General features: G+C 58.8%; 1 protein-coding gene across 5 annotated transcripts in view; it reads right to left on the minus strand.

Annotated features, from left to right (window-relative positions):
* Positions 1-22,594, minus strand: part of HDAC7 (histone deacetylase 7) — a 67,270-nt gene that overhangs the window by 25,826 nt on the left and 18,850 nt on the right. For 2 of the 5 annotated variants that reach the window (XM_062015742.1, XM_062015735.1), the window contains exon 2: positions 10,025-10,116. The exons of 1 other annotated variant lie outside the window; for it this stretch is intronic. In XM_062015742.1, coding sequence (XP_061871726.1) covers positions 10,025-10,046 — 22 coding nt within the window. In that variant the 5' untranslated portion in view covers positions 10,047-10,116. Of the gene's footprint in view, positions 1-9,354; positions 9,467-10,024; positions 10,117-18,408; positions 18,513-22,594 lie in introns of those variants that run through there. 2 more of the 5 variants (XM_062015738.1, XM_062015737.1) reach the window with 2 other exon arrangements.

Below are 22,594 nucleotides of genomic sequence, written 5' to 3' on the forward strand. Positions count from 1 at the left end.
GGCCTCAGCTTGCACCTCCTTCTTGGACAGGGCAGATTGCTCTGCTGGGCCTTTCCAGGAGTGTTTGTGCTGCTCCCACCCAGCTGGGACCAGGCTCGAGATCCAACTGAGCTGCTCAGACAGTCACACAAGGAGAGGGATGTGTCAGGGCCCTCCCAGCTCCAGGCAGGACCCCTGGCTTCTGCAAAAGCAACCCTAGGAGGGACAAAACCCCAGCTCATCAGGGAGGGGATGTCTGACCTTCAATCTGGAGAGGTGCCCAAGACAGAGATGCACTGGCAGGACCCAGCATGTGGCACCAAGCCCATGCACTGCTCCCAGACACATCAGAGCAGGGCTGGGAGGCAGCTGGGCTCGAGTGGTCACAGCATCAGCCCCAAGGCAGCACAAAAGGGCTCTCCCTCATCACCCCTGGGGCTGTGAGGCTGTAAATACCCTGCAAGCATCACTCACCTCACTCCTCTCCCCCAAAACAAAACACACACCCAGAAACAGGAGGGAACCAAGCAAGGAAGGAAAAACAACCCCAAGAGTAACTGAACAACTATTTCAAGCGTTGTCACTCCCAGGAGGAGGCTGCTGAGGCTCTGCACATCCCACCCTCCCCTCCACTGCTGCCCCCCTCTTTGTGATCCTGTGCCAGGGCCATTCCCTCTCCATTCAATGCCATCCACATCTGGCTGGGAAGGCAATGCCAGATTGCTCTCTGGCACTGGAAGCTCAGGAGGAGCTTAATTGGAAACACAGCCCTGGTGTTGCAATCCCAGGAATGCCTCCAACTGCAGGAACAAATGTTTTCATCTCTGAACTGGGAGCCCTGGCCCAAGTGGAGTGGAGCATTCTTGTTGCTGTAGCTCACCCCTCCCCTGGTGCTTGAGGGTGGTGGGAAGGGAAGGGTTGGGGAGGGTTCTGCAGCTCACCCTGGCTGTGCTGGCACTTGCATCACCAGAGAGCTGCTGCTGCTGCTGCTGCTGCTGCTGCTGCTCCTGCTCCTGCTGCTGCTGCTGCTGCTGCTGCTGCTGCTGCTCCTGCAGGGATCCCTCAGGCTCCCAGCAACACAGCACAAGCTTTTCCCACCTCCATCTCTTTTTGTATCATGTGCAGCCTCCTCTGAGAGCAGGAGGGGATGTGTGGGACCCACGTGGCGAGTTCAGCAGCCCTGGGGTCAGCTGAGGCCTGGAGATGAGCAGTTGGCTGCTCTGCAGGGTCCTGCTGCAACTCCACACACACAGCAGCAGGGCAATGCTTCCAGCTCTTGCTCTGGTGGTTTCCCAAAGGCCACTGTCCCTACCCAAAGCTCCAGGAGCAGCAGCTCCATTGCTCCCTTTCAGCCAGCCTTTCACTCTTGCATCTTCCATCCCCCCACCTGGAAGCTCCCAGCACCAGGAGTCCCCCCCAGAGCTTTGCTCCTGCTACAGGACAGAGCTGCAGGATTCCATGTCTGTGCCCACAACACCTGAGGGTGACTCTTCTGCTGTGTGTCCATCAGCCTGGATCAGCACATCACACCCACCTCAGCAGCACTGCAGGAGGTGCTGATGGGCAGCTCAGCAAGCCCAGGAGAAAGAGCCTGTTCCCACACTGAAGGTCTTGGGGCTGAACCTGCCAGAGGCTGAAGATAAATCCCCCCCAGGCCATTCACTCCCTCCTGTGACAAGCCATTCCATGTTCTTTGTACTCCCCTCTCCAAGCACCAGCTCTCCCCTTTCCAGCAGCTGCAAACATCAGTTTAGCACTTCTTGGCCAGCCTCCCATGCTCAGGTGGTCTCTCTGCAGCCATCACAACCCTTGATGCTCTCCCTTTCCCTTAGGTCCCTGCTCCTAAAGCTTAGAGGTGATAAGGGAAGGAGAAAAGCTGGTCTATCCACCCTTGGAGCACTTGGCAGGGAAGCCTGCTCTGATATCCTGCTGCCAGGGCTCCCACAACCCAAGAAAAACTGTGTGGGCTGTGGAAAGGGCATGTGGCTGCTGCTGGAGGGGGGGGAAAGGGCAAGCTGGGAGCCCAGGGACAGACCCAGGGACAGATCAGCTCACTCAGCTCTGCCTGCACACACAAGGGCAGGAGGGACTGGCTCTGGAGCTGCCTGCACCCATCTCCTGGCTCTGGAGCTGCTTGCACCCATCTCCTGGCTCTGGAGCTGCTTGGACCCATCTCCTGGCTCTGGAGCTGCTTGCACCCATCTCCTGGCTCTGCCACAGACACAGAGCAAGGTCTGGATAAACCCCTGAGCTGGCAGAGGTGCAGCAGGAGACTCCTGCAGTGAGCAGCAGGGATCTGGAGCTCACAGGGAGTGAGCACAGCCCCTGCCTTGCACAGTCTAGATGGAGGCTGTGATTGCAGCTAGATGAAAAGGATTTGAATCCCCCCAGCTAAGTCAGGCTCCTGCAGGCCTGATTCCTGCCAGCTTCACCTCTTCTCCCAGCTCTTTGGCCTCCCCTTTCAGCAAAGCCCTGCCAGAGCTGCAGCCTGACCCAGGAGCAGCTGCATCCAGCAGCACAGCCAGCCCTGAGCTGCAAAAACCCTTCCTGCAAGCCCACTGCCCCTCTCTAGGCTTCAATCCACCCACCCCAGCCCCAAATCCAAGTCCCTCCTTAGTCTCTGCCTCACAGAACTCTGAAAGCCACAAGTCCCAGCCTGACCTTTGGGCTGTGATTCCTCTGACAAGGTTCCCAGCCTCAGTGAGATCAGAATCTGTAAGGCATTGGCAGAGCTGTCAGCTCTCCCTGAGGCATCACCATCCCCTGCTTGGGGCTGTACACCCAAGGTCTCAGCTCCCATGTGTCAAACAGCTTCCTAAGACACCAAGCTGCTGGGAACTCTTGAGCCAGGACCCTCCTCAGGGTCAGGTGAGTCTCAGCCCTTCTGCCATTCATTTAGGTAGCCTGGCAAAACAAAAGCACTGGGTTCTGGAATGAGAGGTCCCTCTGCTCACCCCAGAGCATCTTCCTTTGGGGTCATCCCTGTCTGTGTGTGTGTGTGTGTGTGCTAAAGCCAAGGGCATCAGAAAAGCAACCAGTGAGTGGGGATGGCTCTTCTGAACTGGGCTGTTGGTATCAGACTGGTGGGTAGAGTGGGGGAGCTCTGGCAAAGTCCCAGCTCTCACTCCCAGGGTCGAGTGTGCAGGAGGAGATGAAGCCAGGAGGACAGAGAGGAAAGCTGTGGGGTTTGCCAAGGCTCCTCTGCTGAGCAGCACCCTTGGGAGGCCTCTCCCAGAAGACCAAGGCAGCAGGAGTGAGGACACTGAGCTTTGTGCAGATGCAGCACACACCCAAGCCCAAACCAGGCTGAGCCCACAAATCCTTCTGCAACTTTCCCTGTCCCACCTCCAGATGTGCCAGCACCCCATCCCACACCCTGCACCCCTCCCAGGCTGCTCCTCTGACACACCCTCCACCTCCTTGGCTTCGCTTGGCACCTTGTCCCAGACAACATCTTGCATGGTGTGGAAGGGCCTCTGAGTGCCAGCACCCCAAGCTGGGAAGCAGCCAAGTGCCATCACTCCTTCCCAACACCATCACAGGCCATCACCCAGGTCTGGGCTCCTGCAGGACAGCGACTGAACCTCCACCCAAGCTCAGTTCCTCGGGAGTGAGACCCAACAGGGACATCCAACCCTTGCAAGGTCCCACCAGGCCACAAAACAACCCCCACCAAGCAAACAAAAACTCCTCCCAGTGCCTTGATCTTGACAGATCTTTCAAGGGTTTGTCATCAGCAGGGTTCCAAACCCACACCTCAGAACACAAACAAGACCAGGCAGCCAAGAAAGCCGAGGGGAAGCGCAGCCCAGGCTCACAGAGCTGGGGCCAGGGAAGGAGCAGACTCCAGACAGCTCTCCAAGGACTCCTTCCTGCTCTGACTTGAGACATGAAGAGATCAGATGTGGCATTGCTGGGATTGTTGCTCTCAAGATGGACAGGGCCAACACAGAAACCACAAAGCTAACCTCTGCCTGCAGCACGTCATTGTTTTGGTTCATCAGCCAAAGGAGATGATGCCTTGAGCTTTCTTTGCTGAGATAACCAGCCTGGGCTTCATCATCACCTCTCCCTGCAAGGCAGAGCCTGAATTCCTCTAGCTGTGGGTCTTTTCCATTGAGTCACTGCCCTTTTGTGGAGGAGACAGCACAGTGCTGAGCACAACCCTGAGGCTCCTCAAAGAGTCTCCTCGCTCCTACCTGATGCTTCTTGGCATCACTTGAGGAGGACAGACAGTGCAGCCTTCAAGCAAGCTGTGATGTCCTGATGCTGGCCCTGCTCAGGCAGTGCCTGACTGCTCCTCTCTCATCCTCACAGCTCAGGTCTTTGTTGATCCACCACAAATAAACCTCCACCAGTGAAACCAGCAAGAAGTACACACGGCCCTGGGAGACAGAGGGCAAAGGATGCTCAGTAAAGACAAGCTCCAGGCACATCTCTCCTGCTCAGCTGCATCCACATCAGGAGACTTTTGCAGCTACAGATCACCAACACAGTGCTCCTGCTCTGGTTTGTTCTCCCAAGGAAGGAGGGGAACAGCCAGGTGTCCTGCAAGCTGCCCTCATACCTTTGCACTGTCTCATTTCCCTTGTCACACCAACAGCCACCAGCCTGGTGATTCCTCTGCTCCTGCAACAGCCCCACTTGCACCAACATGACAGGTTTTTATGGTCTCAGCAGTCATTTGGCCACTGACCTTGGAGAGCCTAAGCAACAGTGCAGAAATGGGCTCTGCAGGATGGGCTGGGAGGCGCCTGCAGGCAGCACACAGAGCTCAGAACATCTCCTTGGCTCAGCTGGGACAGACGTGACAGTGCCCTGAAAAAGCAAACTCTGGAGTCCAGCTTCAGGGTAAGATCCAAATCCAGCAGCTGCAGCTGGGATTCATCTGCCAGGGTCAGCTTGTGAGTGCAGATGTGTGAGCTGGCTGCAGAGAGCGTGTCGTGGCCGTCCCCAGCGCTGCATCTGTGCCCCAGCAGCTCTTCCACTTGCCCCAGAGCAAGCAGCATGTGGCTCAGGTGTAAATGTTGGTCAGATCTGCTCTACCCTGGATCTAAGAGGAGCCTGCATGATCAATTCAGCTCCTGGGACAGAGGAATCTGAGCACAGGGTCCCCCAAACACCCGCTGGAATCCCTCCCAAAGCCGCGGTGAGGCCGTGCCAGCGACACTGCCCGTTCCACCACCTCTCCCATCCATCAGCTGCTTAAAAGAAACCCTCCCTGCACCTTAAAGGAACTTTTTAAGGCTCCACAGCATGCACAGAGGCCACTAGGACACAATTCCCAGCCTCCAGACATCCCCCAGCCTCGTGAAAACTGGGCTGTGGCAGCACGTTGGGGTCAGCGCTGCTCTGGGCACCTTGGAAAGCTGCAGCCAACCCGAGCCATGGGGGACACCCCGAGCTCTGCCTGTTCTCCCTCAGCTTTTGGGGCACCTCACAAGTCTGCAAGTGATTTTCTGACCTAAAGCCAGGCTCAGTGGGGGTGTGGGGAGGCCAAACACCCTCCTGGCTCCTGGGTGCAAAGGTGTGCAGCGGATGTTTGCAGGTGCTCCCTGGCCCTACAGGTGCACAACTTGGATGTTTGCCTTCCTGGCTGTTTATCTCCAGGCTGTGTCTGCACACAAGCTTATCTCAGAGGGGAGGAGTGTGGTGCTCCTGCACACACTGTTATCTCCAGGGATGTGGGCCTTCCTCAGGGGGAAAAGCCCTGTGGGTGAGTCCACCTGTGCTGCTGGCCTTGGCTTGCTGGGGTCTGCAGGAGGATTCCTGCTCCTCTCCATCCCTCCTGGCCTCTCCCTGGCTTAGCTCCAGTCCCTCTTCCAACACCTGAGTGGGTGGCACTGAGAAAAGCAGCAGCTCTTCCAGGGAGGGGAAGGAAGGGAGATGTAGGGAGGGCAGAGGGACGGTGGGGACCTAACACAGGAGGTCTGATCCCATCTGGATGTGTTTGGAGCTTCCCCACTATTGCTTTTGACAGAATGAGCTCAGGAAGAGCCTCAATTTCTACATAAACACCTCATCTCTTACCATCCCACCCCAGCTCTGCAGCTCACCGAGGGGACAATGACCTCAGCCCTTCCATCTAACACAGCCCAGCTCTGCACAGAAACCTCCCTGCCCCAGACCTGCCCTGGCCCAAAGCTCTGCCTGCTGCAGCCCAGGGCCACCCCCTGTCCTGGCAAAGGAGCAACATGCCCTCACATGCCCACAGCATCATGGAGACATCCATCACAGCCTCCTTCATGGGCACACGGGGTCCAGCCCCACCAGACAACCTCGGGGTCCCTCCCCCTGCCAGCACCTCGCAACGGCTCCGGCGCCTTCCCACACCAGCCCCACGCAGCCCAGGCTCCTGCTGCCCTGCAGCAAGAGGGGGATGGCTCCCAACCCCCCCAGCCAGTGCTCACAGCACTGCCCTGGGACATTGGCTTTTTTCACACCACCAGGATATTGAGTCATTGCTCGGGCTCCCCACGGCCTGCACTCACCCACGCCACCACCCACGGCACGGCTCCGTCTTGCACACATCCCCTCATCCCTCTCCCTGGGCTCAGGGGCTTTGAGATGCCCAAACCAGGAGGCTGGGAAGCTCCTGGCACAGCTCCTGAGTGGTCACAGCTCCTGAGTGGTCACAGCTCGTGTATCTGCCTCAGACCCACACGGTGTCTGTCCCCTGGCTGCGGTCACAGCTGCTGTGGGAAACCTCAGCTCTGGAAATGCTGCACTGACACTGCTGCAACTCTCGGCCCCCAACTTGTTTGGAAGGCAGTGAAGTGGATGAACCAGGCTGCTTTAAGAAGTGACCCCTTGAGGCAGGCAGCAAGCAGCCAAGTGCCTGCCTTGAACAGCCTCCCTGGGCTGGAACTCTACCTCCCTTTCCTCTGCCTCCCCCGCAGCCCCGGTCCCTTCCTGCAATCCCTGGCCCACGGCATCGATGCCTTGCACAGCTCCCTCCAGCATCTGGGCTCCATTTAGGGGAGCTGATGTTTTTCACAGGGCTGTAATCTAAACTTTGGTATTGAGTTTACATCTCACATACCAACAGCTCACCACTGAGCCCGGCCATGGCACTGGGCTGCTGGGCTCTGGCCTCACACACGAGATGCGGCTCCACGGAGCTGGGAACTCAAAGCCATGCACTTGGGAAAGGGAGCTGGGGGTGCTGGAGGGGTGCAGGATGAGCCTGAGCAAGCAACAGGCCCTCAGAGCCAATGGCAGCCTGGGCTGGGGCAGAAGGGCTGTGGGTAGGTCAGAGAGGTTCTGCTGCCCCTCTGCTCTGCCCTGCTGAGAGCACATCTGGGGTGTTGTGGCCAGCTCTGGGCCCCTCAGCTGCAGAAGGACAGGGAGCTGCTGGAGAGAGCTCAGCACAGGGCACAGAGATGCTGCAGTGGAGCATCTGCCTTGTGCTGAAAGGCTGAGGGAGCTGGGGCTCTGCAGCTTGGAGAAGAGGAGCCTGAGGGCTGAGCTCAGTCATGTTCACAAGTGGCAGGAGGCTGGAGCCAGGCTGTGCTCAGGGATGGCCAATGATGGGACAAGGGGCAACGGGCACAAGCTGCAACATCAGAGGTTCCAGAGACACACAAGGCAGGATTTGTTCCCTGCTGAGCTGAGGGAGCACTGGCAGGGGCTGCCCAGATGGGCTGTGGAGGCTCCTGCTCTGGAGACATCCCAAACCCACCTTGGCCTCATTCCTGTGCCCCCTGAGCATCAGGAACCTGCTTGAGGGGGCTGGAGGAGCTCTGGAGGTTCCTTCCCACCCCCATCCCTGTGTGATTCTCTGGTTGCACTGGCACAGGAGGAGAAACTCCTGGCAGGGGCTGCCCAGATGGGCTGTGGAGGGTCCTGCTCTGGAGACATCCCAACCCCAGCTGGATGAGTCCCTGTGTGCCCTGCTCTGGGTGCTGCTGCTCTGGCAGGGGGTTGCACTGGCTGAGCTTCCCAGCTCCCTTCCAGCCCTTGAGAATCTGTGTCATGAATGCAGAAGACCAAGAATCAGGGATGTATAGACCCTCACTCCTATAGATCCAGTGAGGCACTGACCAGGCCAGTGGGTGCAAGCCAAGATGGCCCAACAAGCTGGGAGTCAGCTCAGCTTCCCCTGGGAGACTGAGGAGGGTACAGATGGGAGTCAAAGCCCTAAATCAGCATCACCCAGGCTCCATCTCTATCAGCAGGAAATTCTCCTCATTTTTGGCCTTAGACTCCACCCTTATCTCCATGCAGACCCTGCAGAGCCTCTCAGAAGCATCAGGCCCTGCAAAGGGTGGGTGATGGAGGTAATGAATGAGATGATTGGAGGAAACAGCCTCAAGTTGCCCCAGGGGAGGTTGAGGCTGGAGCTGAGGCAGAACTGTTTCCCTGAGAGGGGTGTCAGCCCCTGTGCCAGGCTGCCCAGGGAGCTGGGGGAGTGCCCAGCCCTGGAGGGATCCCAAAGCCCTGGGGTGAGGTGCTGAGGGGTCAGTGTTGGGCTGGGCAGGGTGAGGGGAGGGCTGGGACTGCAGCAGCTCCAAGGGCTTTAAACCCCAAACAATCCTGTGCCTGTGTGACACTGCAGAGCTGAGGCATGTTGGATATTTCGGGCAGCAAGACCTGCACTCCCAGAAGCACACCAGGACACCCAGTTAGGCTGGGCTACTACCAGACTGCTCTCCACCCTCTCAGGCTCCTGCTGGAGCATAAACAAGACATCATATTAAAACAGACATCAACATGCACAGAGTCTCTAGCACAGAGCTGCTTGGAGCAGTGTCCTAATCAACACCAGCATCTCCCATCCAGCATTCCCTAGGGACTGACCCATCAGCCAGCCTGTGACAGGATCACACACACCACAGGGCTCAGTGGGGCTTCCAGGCAGGCAGGGCTGGTCCCAGCAAGGGCTGTCAGAGCAGCAGCAAACAGAACAGCACACACAAAGCTCAGCACATGGAAGCAAAGCACAGGACCCCAGCAAGGTGTTGCATGTGCAGAGGGAGAGGTCACAGCAAGGCACCAGCTGAGGGTTCTCTAGGAGCAGCAGCTCCAGGGCTGCCCCCTCTGCAACGGGGCACAGCCACTTGTGCAAGAGTGCTGCTGGCTGATCCCAGGCTGGAAGGCTGCTCAGGGCACTGCCAGGGCAGCAGCAACCCCCAGGCACCTCCTTGCCCTCCCCCTGGACACAGCTTTCCTCCAACCTCCTGCTGGCCAGAGCCCTGGGCAGCACGCAGAGGGGCGGCTCTGCTCTCACAGCAACCGGCCCAGATGGCTCCCTCCCAGCGAGCCACGAGGCTCAGCCAAAACCAAAGCCTAATGTTTTCATCCTTTGACTTTTCAGGCAGGATTTAGTCATTTGTGGACACGAGGGCTTGGCAGGACCCAGCTGCCTCCACTTACCTTCTCCAGCAAGCAGCTGGCTACGGCGGCACAGCCTCGGAGAAGGGAGGAGAGAGATGACTCGGGATTTAATCCAGGTGAGCTACTCCTGCTGCTTTCATGGAGCACCCAGCTGATGAGGAAAGGGGGGATTCAGCATCCACACATGCCTGTGGCATGGCCAGGGATGCATCTGCCACATGGGATGAGGCAGTTGCAATGCAAGCAACCTCCAAGGAGCTGCTGGGACAGACGCCGTGGGACTTCTGCCCCGGCTACCTAATGGCTAAGAAATGAGTTCTAGGCAGAAAAGCCAAACCCTCTGTTGAGCACACTGGCTTGAAAGAGGCAGAGTGGCTGAGAGCTGCTCTGTCATACTAGAAAAGCAGGTTCCAGCCCCAGCCTTGGAAGGGTTGTACAAGCCCTGTTTGCTCACCCCTGCGCTGGGGCACTCGCTGCCTGGCCCAGGAGGCAAGGACAGGGCTGGAGGAGGCCAGGCAGGAGTGGCACATTAGAGCTTTTCAGGCACGAGCCCAAGGCTTATCTGCTGCTCCCTTCCCTTCTCCCACATCTCTGTTATTAAACTAAGGCCACTTATCTCCAAACCCTGCCTCTTGAAGCAGCAAAGCCACGCCAGGGTGCCCACAGTGTTGCTCCAACAGCCCAGGCACTGCCTTGCTTCAAAGCTCACCCACTGTGGTGCTGGTTTCCATGCTCCAATCCAATCACTCAAAGCATCCCAAGGGTCAGGTTTCCCCAGGAGTCCAGTAGTGTGGAGCCAGTCTGCAGGGCAAGGGGGTTATTTCAGAGCTGTGCTGAGTAACCAAGCGTGGGAGAAAGCTCAGAGAGGCACACAGGAGGAGACACAGAGCCATCGAGTTCCCCAGGACACTGGCAGGGCTTTTGCACTGAGGAGCCTCTGTGCCCTCCAGGCAGACTCCATGAAGAAGTACAGCTGTCCTGAATTTGAAAGGCAGATAAGGCTCCAATGATTCATTCAGTGTAAACCTTTATTTGCTCTGGCTTAGCCAGAAAGAGCCAGCAGCTAAACTGGGCCAGCTCCCAAGTGCACACACAAAGGCCTGTAAATGGGTTTAAGGAGGAACTGATTGTTCAAACAAGCAATCCTAGAAGGGGGAGTTGGAAAGGGAGGGCAGGCAGGAGGAAGAGGAAGCCAGAGAGCACCTAAAAATACATCTTAAAGAAAGCAGGCTGAGGACAAAGGGCTGGGCTGACCCACAGCAGGGGCAGGATGTGTGCCTGGTCCACAGCACTCCCCAGCAGCCCACTCCCAGAGCCTCAGCCCATGCCACAGCCAGCACCTTCCATCCCCAGGACAGGCTCCTTTCCCCAGAAAGCCCTGAGGGGCAGGATGCTGCCCCAGCCCTGACTCCAGCACAGCAGCCAGGCTGCAGGGTGGAAATGCAGCTAAGGCCAGGGAGTGGGCATCAGGCAGCTCCAACAGCAGCTGGAGCAAGCAAAAGGGGTTGAAATGGAGCGTGGGAAACAAGATCTCTCCCCAAATGCACCCTCCAAAAGAGCCAGACCCTGCTGAAGGACTAGCAAGGGGTCCCTCTGCATCCATCTAGGCTGCACCTAAGCAAGGGCTGGTGTGAGAATGGTGAGCTCCCAAGGAAATGGTTGAGCAAAGGCAAAGGCAGGTAACAACTGAGGCTTGCTGGTACAACTGGGACTGGTGCTGTGTGCTCCCCTCCTGTGGCTGCAAGGCTGTGGAAGGCACTGAGCCAGGAGCCTGTGTGTGGGGTGCTGAAAACCTCAAAGGCCTTCAGGTGCCCCAGCACCCACCAGACACAGCCTGGAGCTTCACTCCCTCCTCCCTGTGCCCCACAGGACGCTCCAGAGGCCACCCCCCACCTGACCTGTGATAGAAAGGGGGATAAAAACCCCCCCAAGCCTTAGGCAGGGAGGGAGCAAAAGGCACTTACAGGATGGGCTGAACATGAGCAGCGTGGCTGAGAGCTCCAGCTCTGAGAGCAGCAGCGAGTTGCACTCCTGGGCAGTCCCACAGTCACTTCTGCCTCAGCCCCAGCCCCTTCAGCTTCAGCACCAGCACAGGACACAGCTCACCAGGCAGCTCATGGATGGGGTCAGATGAAATGAAGCCCTCAGAGCTCTCCCATCCTGGGTCAGCCCCGTTCCCCTGGGCTGTCTCCCTGCTCCCCAGCTCCAGCTTCACTCTCTCACGGCTTCTCCTCTGCTTTGCCAGGCTGAGGCTGCTGAGCAGGGCTCTGCCCCAGCCGGCCCTTCAAAGCTAAAGCCAAGCCCTGCATGGCATAAGTTTGTCAGCCTTTTAGCCTAAGGTCCTTGAACTCATGACTACTGAGGAAGGAGGCTTTGCTCAGCTCACCACCAAGCTAAGAATAGAGACCTTGAAGTGAAACCTACTGGGATTGGCAGCTATTTTGAGCGTGCTCAGCCCGGCGGGGCAGCGTGACATAAGAGGATATAAAAGAGGAAACTCTGCACAACAACTCTCACCTCACTGAGAAAGATTCAGGGAAGAGGAGGCAGAGCTTTTGAGGCAAAGCAAAAGCAGTGATGGATCCCCAAGGCTGGCTCCCCACCAGCTCCTCAGCTCAATCCTCCAAACACAAAGCCACAGCGCCTGGGGTGGCAGCCTCAGGCAGAGCAGCAGCCCCACGGTGCCCTGAGCAAGAGCACGGGGTCACAAGGGTTGGAACCCCCCTGCCAGAGCAGCAGCACCCAGAGCAGGGCACACAGGGACTCATCCAGCTGGGGTTGGGATGTCTCCAGAGCAGGAGCCTCCACAGCCCATCTGGGCAGCCCCTGCCAGGAGTTTCTCCTCCTGTGCCAGTGCAACCAGAGAATCACACAGGGATGGGGGTGGGAAGGAACCTCCAGAGCTCCTCCAGCCCCCTCAAGCAGGTTCCTCATGCTCAGGGGGCACAGGAATGAGGCCAAGGTGGGTTTGGGATGTCCCCAGAGCAGGAGCCTCCACAGCCCATCTGGGCAGCCCCTGCCAGTGCTCCCTCAGCTCAGCAGGGAACAAATTCTGCCTTGTGTGTCTCTGGAACCTCTGATGTTGCAGCTTGTGCCCGTTGCCCCTTGTCCCATCATTGGCCATCCCTGAGCACAGCCTGGCTCCAGCCTCCTGCCACTTGTGAACATGACTGAGCTCAGCCCTCAGGCTGCTCTTCTCCAAGCTGCAGAGCCCCAGCTCCCTCAGCCTTTCAGCACAAGGCAGATGCTCCACTGCAGCATCTCTGTGCCCTGTGCTGAGCTCTCTCCAGCAGCTCCCTGTCCTTCTGCAGCTGAGGGGCCCAGAGCTGGCCACAACACCCCAGATGTGCTCTCAGCAGGGGCAGCAGAACCTCTCTGACCTACCCACAGCCCTTCTGCCCCAGCCCAGGCTGCCATTGGCCTCTTGGCCACGAGGGCACGTTGCTGGCTGAGGCTCATCCTGCTGCCCACCAGCACCCCCAGCTCCCTTTCCCTTACACTGCTCCCCCTTCACCCTGCCCAGCCCAGCACTGAGCCCTCAGCACCTCACCCCAGGGCTTTGGGGTCCCTCCAGGGCTGGGCACTCCCCCAGCTCCCTGGGCAGCCTGGCACAGGGCTGACACCCCTCTCAGGGGGGAAAACTCTCCCTCAGCTCCAACCTCAACCCCCCCTGGGGCAACTCCAGCCCCTTTCCTCTTGTCCTGTCACTTGGCAGCAGAGACTGACCCCCAGCTCACTGCAGCCTCGTGTCAGGGAGCTGTAAAGCTTGGTTGAGCCCCCCAAGAACTGACCACCAGGCCCCAAAGGGACAGCAGCCCAGTTTCTTTGCTTCTCCCTCCCTGGGAACCAGCAACTCCTGAGCAAAGTGCCTCTGCCACGGCGAGCAGAGCGTGTTGCCACAGGTTGAGGCCGCCCGGGCACCTCCGTGGGATGGAGCCAGCAAAGATCCTGCTGCCACCGAGCTTCAAAGGGAGATGACACAACCAGAGTGAGCACACACAAACCTTAATCCTTCCCTTTGCTGTCTGGCCTCTAAAGCAGACCCTTGCAGCAGAGCAAACCCTCAGAAGCAAGGGCTGTGCCCCGTCAGCAGATGTGTTTAGGAAAGATCTGGTCTCGGTTAGCAACCAGCGGCCAGGCTCACGTAGGAAAGTCGAGATGGTGACACTCAGGAGAGTGTTTTGATTTCAGCCCTTAGATACTGGCAAAACACACAAGCTAGGGCTCCTGGAACTCAAAAGGCACCACCTGAAACCGGTCCCTGAGCAGCTCTGTGCTGGTTCTCCCCACGTCAGCACGTGCGTGTCGACAGCCGCGGTGCCAGCGCCGTCCCGCCAGCTCGCCCACAGCTGCCACATCTGTCTCCTCCTGGCTGCTGGGCCAGGAGTCAGACGTGAGCAGGGTCTGACAGACTCTGCAGCACTAAAGAACTCAATTCCCTGAACCCACTGGCTGGAGCTGTTACAAAAGCACCCTCCAGAGCTTACCCAGGGCACTGGAGGGAAGGCGGCACCTCCAGCTCCAGTCGTGACCCAGACAGCAGCTGCCTCTGTCAGAGCTGCCTCTGTCAAAGCAGGCTTTCAAAGAGCCTGAGCCCTCTCAATGAGGATCACAAGCTGCAGATTTGCTTAGCCCTGCAGTTCCATTGTGAGGGTGGTGTGAGGCAGCTCTGCTGTCCTCTCAGCCCACCCCACAGCAGCAAGGGACAGCCACGTGGCTTCGGGCACCCAGACGCGACCCAACTGCCCTGGCACCACGGCAGGGACAGTCCCCCAGCGTGGGGAACCCTCTGCTGAGCCACTGCCACCTCTGCAGCTGTGGGGATGACAAAGTGTCACCAAGGATGAGGAGGGTCTGGCTCATCTCAGGGGAGCTGCAAGGCCATGAGAGGGGCAGACCCACAGGCACCCGAGGAGGGGCTGGCAGTGGCACTGGGCTTCCATCCACCCCTGAGCTGGGGAGGGCAACGTCTGCTCTCAGGTTTGGTGTTTGTGGAAGCAATTCTCAAGGTCAGTGGCTCTATCCTGCAAGCCTGCCCACCAGCAGCTCCACACCCTCACTTGGGGACCCTTCTCCCACTGCAGTGAGGTGTTGGTGTGGTCTTGGAAGGAGGGAAAGGAGGAAGGTGTGACCCTGAGCTCAGCACAAGGCATGAGATGAGCCCCCAGAAGAAGCAGAGGCTCCTGCATCTGGGTCCTCCAACAGTCCTCAACACCCCTGGGACAGCAATGAGCCACGTGCCAGCCCCCACCTCAGCCCTGGGACAAGGACCAAGGGTGAGCCCACACAGAGGGGGTTGAGATGAGATGGCAAAGGCTGTGTCTGAGCAAGGCAAGGGAAGTGGGAGAATGGTGCTTCTCCTCTGCTCTGGGCTGTGGAGGGAGGAGGAGGGAGCAGGGACAACCTCCCAGCTCAGACACAGCCTCTCTGCTGTGACTATTCCCACCCTCCAGCCATGAGAAGGGAGGAGTGGAGTGCAGGTGCCTGCATTGAGCTCCTCAGCATTGCTGAAGGCAGCCAGAGGAAGAGAAGAGACTATGGCAGGAAGAACAGAAACAGTGCACCCCAGGCTGTGTATGGAAACATAGCCTCTGCAGCACAGCAAGCCCTGAGCAATTTACATAAGCCTTGAAGTTTAGGATGTGCACAAAGGAAGAAGCTGAGGGAGGGAGTCTGGCTCTGTCTCCAGCCTTTGGCTGCGAGGAAGTGACGTCCCCACATCACTGTGCTGCCCAAGGCTCTGCTCTTACACAACAGGCACAGCTTGTGAAAAAGCAGCCTCAGCAGCCAGGCTGTCCTCCCCTCCCTTGCATAAGAGATTCTCCTTCTGGGAAGCCTCAAGAACATCCTCCAGAGAAGTGCTCCCAGCACCTCCTCCTGATTCCTCCCTGCAGCAGCAGAGAGCACATTCCTCCCCAGAGCCTTCCCATTCCCTGCTGAACACTCCTCTGGGTGACCAGAGTGACTCAAAAGGCTCTTTCCTCAGCATCCTCAGCTATTGCCCAACAAGAGACCACAGTGACACGGGCATATGGCACCCAGAGCAACTCTCTGCCACCTCACCCACTGGCTTAGGGGGAGCTCCCACACCACGCTGAGCACTCACCTCTCCCAAGCCCACTCTGCCAAAGGGCTGATGTGCCCTGGCACTAATTCCCTCTCCAAGGTGAGCCTGGGAGGTTTCCAAAGTCAGTTCAACAAGCTGCATTTGCTGTTTATACACAAGTGGGGCAATGCCACCCAAGCACAGCAGTTTCAGTTGCTCTGGCTGAACTCAAACCCATTCAGTGTCAGCAACTGCTGCTGTATATTGGAGACAAAGGAAGATGGAGCCCTCCAAAGCAGAGAAAGAGAACAAATCCCTTGCCTGCATTCTGCAGGACACCACTGCTCTCCCAAATTCCCTCAGCTCAGCTCAAGACTTGAGTTCTTCTGCTAAAAAAAGCAGGTTTGAACAGCATGAGCAGCTCCCAGAGTGCCCCAGCAGCCCCTGCAGGCCTCCAGAGCTCCATGCACCCCCCTGAAAGCTTCATGTCACATCCCACCACAAAGCAAACCCAGCAGCTCACATCTCCAAGTGATAAAACTGTCCCTAACGTACCTCAGGCCCAGCCTCACTCTTGGGGGGATGAAAATGCAGCAGGGCAACCTGGAGACACCCAAAGAGGTGGGAGCAGGGTGGTCAAAACCAAAGCACAGATGTCAAGGCACTGACAGAGGCAGGAAAGCACTGCAGCCACTCAGAGAGGCTGCCAGGCTGCAAGAGGCACAGGGTTGTGGGGTATTTTTAGGGCAGGGAGAGTGGCAGGAGAGAGCCCAGCCGTGCCAGCCTCGGTCACAGAGAGCTGCTCAAGTGTGACACGAGCCCACCCGGCTGCAACCACACTGCTCAAAGTCACTGAGGCCAGGACATGCTCCTCTGGCCATCTGTCACCTCCCCATTTTACCAGAGACACACACAAAAACCCACCCCATGGAGCCAGCAAAGCAGTTGCTAATAGGAAGGCAGCAAAGCCTGAGCCAGGGAAGGATGCATTCCTGCCTTCGGGGAGCATAGCAAGGTAATGAGACACAGACCCAGGGAAGGACTCAGCACTGACTCACCTCCCCATCCTGTGCACCCCCTGAGAGCAGCCTCGGGGCTGGATGGAGATCAAAAGGCAGCAAAATCAGATCAGAAAGACTAAGGTCCTGGTGTCTGAAGCAGAGACTGAAGAGGAGATTCACACTCCTCCCCTGTGCAGAAGGAGCTGCCTGTTTCTGCCTCGTTTCTGCCTCCTTGCCAACACACTTGTTTGTTTTTGCCCCTCCCCAAGGCCCCAGCTGTTAAACACACAACTGCAGGATCTCACAGGCTCTTAAAAGCAGCACATCCACCATTGCATCCCACTGTTTGGGCTGGGGAAAGCCTTGAGCCACAAAGATTCCCAATAGGTGACCTTATCACTCCCACTTCCAAACCTCGTTTTCCTTCCAGGGCTTTCTGAATGCTCAGGGTGGCTTTTGCAGCACCAGCTTTCAGCCTTCCCCAAGGGTTCCTTATCCCAGTGTCCCACAGCTGGAGAAGTGTTTGGTCTGAGCCACCAGCATCAAAGCTGATGGTGCTGCTGATGCTCTGAACCTGCCCCAAAAGCCTTGCAGCAACCAGCCTCTGCTCCCACCAGCAGCCAGGGCTCACGCCCTCCTATGCATGAGATGCTCTCCTGCATCAACTAGCCCCAATAGTGTCACTTGTCCACCCCCAAATGACACAGCCAGAGGTTTGGGAGGCTGGTGAGGGCAGGTTTCAGCCCATCATCCCACCCCACACACTTCCAGCCTCACCACAATCCTTTCTGCTGCCGTTTTCACGCTCCCCCCAGGCAGGGGGGTAGGAAGTGCTGAACCATCCTCATCCTCACCACAGAGCACGAGGCACTGGAGATGTCCTGAGCAAGGCTGTGCTTGCCAAGCTGAAATCCTCCACAAACATCTGGTGGGAGGGATCACATCCAGACCCTCTGAGAGGGAACCCACCCTCCCTCCCTGAGAGAGCTGCTCTGACCAAACCACTCCACGCATCATCCAGTTGGGCACAGAATAAACACCCACCCTCCTGCAGAGTCCAGATCCTCAGGCCTTTCTCTTCTCTCCCTCTCCCAGGACAAGCAGCACCCACCTCTGCACCAGCCTCCTTAATCAGCACAGGCTCCCAACGTGCCCAAAACCCCACACAACACCTTTCCAAGCCCTGCAAAGCGAGGGCTGGGGAGATCTGCCTTGGGATGAGCAGCCAAGGGGCAAACCCTGGGACTCCTCACAGGGCTGTGCTGGCTCGTGTCAGGGCTCCAGATGGATGTGGGCTGCTCAGGGGAGGGATGGCTCTTGGTGTAGCTGCTCACATCTTCTCTCACCAAGGTGTTTAGAGAGGGAGGGAGAAGCCAAGGAGGGCACAAGCCAGCGGAGCACTCAGTGCTGTGGCTCCTCTGCTGCTCTTCAGAAGGGAAAAGGACTGAAACAACAACAACAAAACCATTCCAGCCACCAGCCTCGGGTTTACCACACGGAAACAGCCGCTCTGGGAGGCTGCCACGGGTCTCACTGGACCAGACAAGCCAGAGAACCGGGAGCCTGAAGCTTCTCCCTCGCTCCTGGAGGCTTGTCCAGCGCTCACACCCAGAGCCACGTGTGTGGGACACCAAAACCCACCATGAGCTGATGCTCCCCCACTCCAGCCGGGGCCACTGAGCCCCAAAACCGAGCCCTGGCACCAACTCCCCATGGGGTGAAGCATCACCCCAGCGCTGCCCCGAGGCCGCAGCCCCCAGCCAGGCGCTCCATGGCCCTGGGATGTCACCACCCAGCCCCAGGGCACATCCCTGCTGCGGAGCCGGCTCAGCACGGCTCCACGGGCACTGCCAGCCCCGCGGGGCTTTGGGGGGGCAGCGGAGCCCTTCGGGGGCATCTCCCCGGGGTGCGGCTGAGGGAAGCGGGGCCCGGCCCTACCGAGCCCGGGGGATGCGGCCGGGCCCGGAGGGGCCTCATCTGCACGGCAGCGGGGTGGCGGCCGCCACCGAGCGCAAACGCGTCCCCTCCCTCCCTCGCCGGTCCTACCTCAGGCGGGGACAAAGCGCAGGCGGCTCCTCAGGGCCGAGGCGGCGGCGGCCGAGCGTGGGGCGGCCCCAGGCCGGGGCCGGGCCGCGCGGGGCTGGGCGAATGGCTCCGGCTCCGGCTCCACCTGCGCCGCCGCCGCCTCAGCGGAACCGGGCGGAGGAACGGCCCCAGCCCCGGCCCCGGCCCCGGCTCCGCGCTGCGCTGAGGGCGGCGGCGCCGCCTCCTCACGGCCGCGGCCAATGGCGCCGCCTTCCCCGGCCCGGCCCGGCGCGGCCCTCACCGGCGGCAGCGGCCGAGGGGACGGAGCGGGCTGGGGCTGGCTCTGGGCAGCCCAGAGGGACACGAACTGCGGCAGAGAGGCCAGTGCAGGGACACCCAGATGCTCAGGGCACTGCAGCATCTTCTGCTGAGGAAAGGCTGTGGGACCTGGGGCTGTTCAGCCTGGAGCAGAGGAGACTGAGCTCAGGGGGAGCTCATGAATAGCTCCAAGTGTGGCCATGGTGGGTGGCAGGAGGTTGGGGCAGCGCTTTCTGCTGTTGGACCAGGACAAGGGCTGATGGGATGGAGCTGGAACACAACCAGTTGCATTGAAACACAAGGAAGAAGCATTTCAGTGTGAGCTGAGGGAGCCCTGGCCCAGGCTGCCCAGGGAGGGTGTGGAGGCTCCTTCCTTGGAGCTCTTCAGCACCCCCCTGGACACGTTCCTGTGTGACCTGACCTAGGTGGGAGCTGCTGCTGCAGGGGGTTGCACTGAACGATCTCTGCAGCTCCCTTCCAACCCCAACCATTGTGTGATGAGATGCTGGAACCACCAAAGTACCCAAAAAGCATCCCCAGGTGCCAGCTCCAGCTGCTGGAGCTGCTGCTTGTGGAGGGTCAGGCTGTGAGCTGTGTGTGGCTTGGACACACGATGCCAGCCCTGATTTACACCCCTGGACACTCCTTCAGTTCCATCTTAACACCTTTCTTTGGGGCTCCTTTAAACATCACAGAGAGGCTGCAGGAAGGTGTGTGCTGGGTTTAATCACAGGGCACAGAGATGCTGCAGTGGAGCATCTGCCTGGTGCTGAAAGGCTGAGGGAGCTGGGGCTCTGCAGCTTGGAGAAGAGGAGCCTGAGGGCTGAGCTCAGTCATGTTCACAAGTGGCAGGAGGCTGGAGCCAGGCTGTGCTCAGGGATGGCCAATGATGGGACAAGGGGCAACGGGCACAAGCTGCAACATCAGAGGTTCCAGAGACACACAAGGCAGAATTTGTTCCCTGCTGAGCTGAGGGAGCACTGGCAGGGGCTGCCCAGATGGGCTGTGGAGGCTCCTGCTCTGGAGACATCCCAACCCCACCTTGGCCTCATTCCTGTGCCCCCTGAGCATGAGGAACCTGCTTGAGGGGGCTGGAGGAGCTCTGGAGGTTCCTTCCCACCCCCATCCCTGTGTGATTCTCTGGTTGCACTGGCACAGGAGGAGAAACTCCTGGCAGGGGCTGCCCAGATGGGCTGTGGAGGCTCCTGCTCTGGAGACATCCCAACCCCAGCTGGATGAGTCCCTGTGTGCCCTGCTCTGGGTGCTGCTGCTCTGGCAGGGGGGTTGCACTGGATGAGCTTTCCAGCTCCCTTGAGATTCTGTAACCCCACAGGTTCCCCCTCAGCACCATCCTGCATTCAATCCTCCCAACCTGACCCACCAAGCCCCCAGAGAAGCTTCACTTACAGCTCCTAAATCCCAGGGTCAGGTTGGTTACGTGCAGGAACTTAAGAAACTCTCCTCTTGCAGCAAGAGCTCTTTGCTCAGACGCTCTGCCGTTGCTGCACTGTTTTTATCTCGTTTCCTAAAGCTGCCTGCCTGGGCAGGGCCATGCTCTTTGCTAGAGAGGGTCTGATAGGATTGACAGGCACGTTTCAAGGGGAAAAACCTAGCAAATGCACACTTCAAATCTCCTTCAGCTAAACCCTGAGGCCAGAAGCTTTAGGAAAGACTCTGTCACTCACCCTCAGCTCCAGGAGGTCTCATACCCCATCACACACAGACCCTGTCAGGGCTCCTCCATCACACACAGACCCTGTCAGGGCTCTCCCATCACACACAGACCCTGTCAGGGCTCTCCCATCACACACAGACCCTGTCAGGGCTCTCCCATCACACACAGACCCTCTCAGGGCTCTCCCATCACACACAGACCCTGTCAGGGCTCTGCCATCACACACAGACCCTCTCCCATCACACACAGACCCTGTCAGGGCTCTCCCATCACACACAGACCCTGTCAGGGCTCCCCCATCACACACAGACCCTCTCCCATCACACACAGACCCTCTCCCATCACACACAGACCCTGTCAGGGCTCTGCCATCACACACAGACCCTCTCCCATCACACACAGACCCTGTCAGAGCTCTCCCATCACACACAGACCCTCTCCCATCACACACAGACCCTGTCAGGGCTCTCCCATCACACACAGACCCTGTCAGGGCTCCCCCATCACACACAGACCCTCTCCCATCACACACAGACCCTCTCCCATCACACACAGACCCTGTCAGGGCTCCCCCATCACACACAGACCCTCTCCCATCACACACAGACCCTGTCAGGGCTCTCCCATCACACACAGACCCTGTCAGGGATCTCCCATCACACACAGACCCTGTCAGGGCTCTGCCTTCACACACAGACCCTCTCAGGGCTCTCCCATCACACACAGACCCTGTCAGGGCTCTGCCATCACACACAGACCCTCTCCCATCACACACAGACCCTGTCAGAGCTCTCCCATCACACACAGACCCTCTCCCATCACACACAGACCCTGTCAGGGCTCTCCCATCACACACAGACCCTGTCAGGGCTCCCCCATCACACACAGACCCTGTCAGGGCTCCCCCATCACACACAGACCCTGTCAGGGCTCCCCCATCACACACAGACCCTCTCCCATCACACACAGACCCTCTCCCATCACACACAGACCCTGTCAGGGCTCCCCCATCACACACAGACCCTCTCCCATCACACACAGACCCTGTCAGGGCTCTCCCATCACACACAGACCCTGTCAGGGCTCTGCCATCACACACAGACCCTCTCCCATCACACACAGACCCTGTCAGAGCTCTCCCATCACACACAGACCCTCTCCCATCACACACAGACCCTGTCAGGGCTCTCCCATCACACACAGACCCTGTCAGGGCTCCCCCATCACACACAGACCCTGTCAGGGCTCTCCCACCACACACAGACCCTGTCAGGGCTCCCCCATCACACACAGACCCTGTCAGGGCTCTCCCATCACACACAGACCCTGTCAGGGCTCCCCCATCACACACAGACCCTCTCCCATCACACACAGACCCTGTCAGGGCTCTCCCATCACACACAGACCCTCTCCCATCACACACAGACCCTCTCCCATCACACACAGACCCTGTCAGAGCTCTCCCATCACACACAGACCCTCTCCCATCACACACAGACCCTGTCAGGGCTCTCCCATCACACACAGACCCTGTCAGGGCTCCCCCATCACACACAGACCCTCTCCCATCACACACAGACCCTGTCAGGGCTCCCCCATCACACACAGACCCTGTCAGGGCTCTCCCATCACACACAGACCCTGTCAGGGCTCCCCCATCACACACAGACCCTCTCCCATCACACACAGACCCTGTCAGGGCTCTCCCATCACACACAGACCCTGTCAGGGCTCCCCCATCACACACAGACCCTCTCCCATCACACACAGACCCTGTCAGGGCTCTCCCATCACACACAGACCCTCTCCCATCACACACAGACCCTGTCAGGGCTCTCCCATCACACACAGACCCTGTCAGGGCTCTCCCATCACACACAGACCCTCTCCCATCACACACAGACCCTGTCAGGGCTCTCCCATCACACACAGACCCTCTCCCATCACACACAGACCCTGTCAGGGCTCTCCCATCACACACAGACCGTGTCATGGCCAGGGCAGCTCCCACTGCAGCCAGACACACCAGGGAGAGGTGTGGGATGAGCACAGTGGGATGAGCACAGTGGGACATCCCCAGGCAGTCCATGGGCAGAACCTCACACCTCCACAGAGGAAACTGAGCCAAACCCAGAGTGAAGGAGCCCAGGGGCTTCAAACATGGATCAGCAGCCCAGACACATCCCCTGCCACCTCCCTCCCAGCCGTGGGGCC

This window comes from Colius striatus, chromosome 26 (genome assembly GCF_028858725.1).
Source record: "Colius striatus isolate bColStr4 chromosome 26, bColStr4.1.hap1, whole genome shotgun sequence".
NCBI classification, from domain to species: domain Eukaryota; kingdom Metazoa; phylum Chordata; class Aves; order Coliiformes; family Coliidae; genus Colius; species Colius striatus.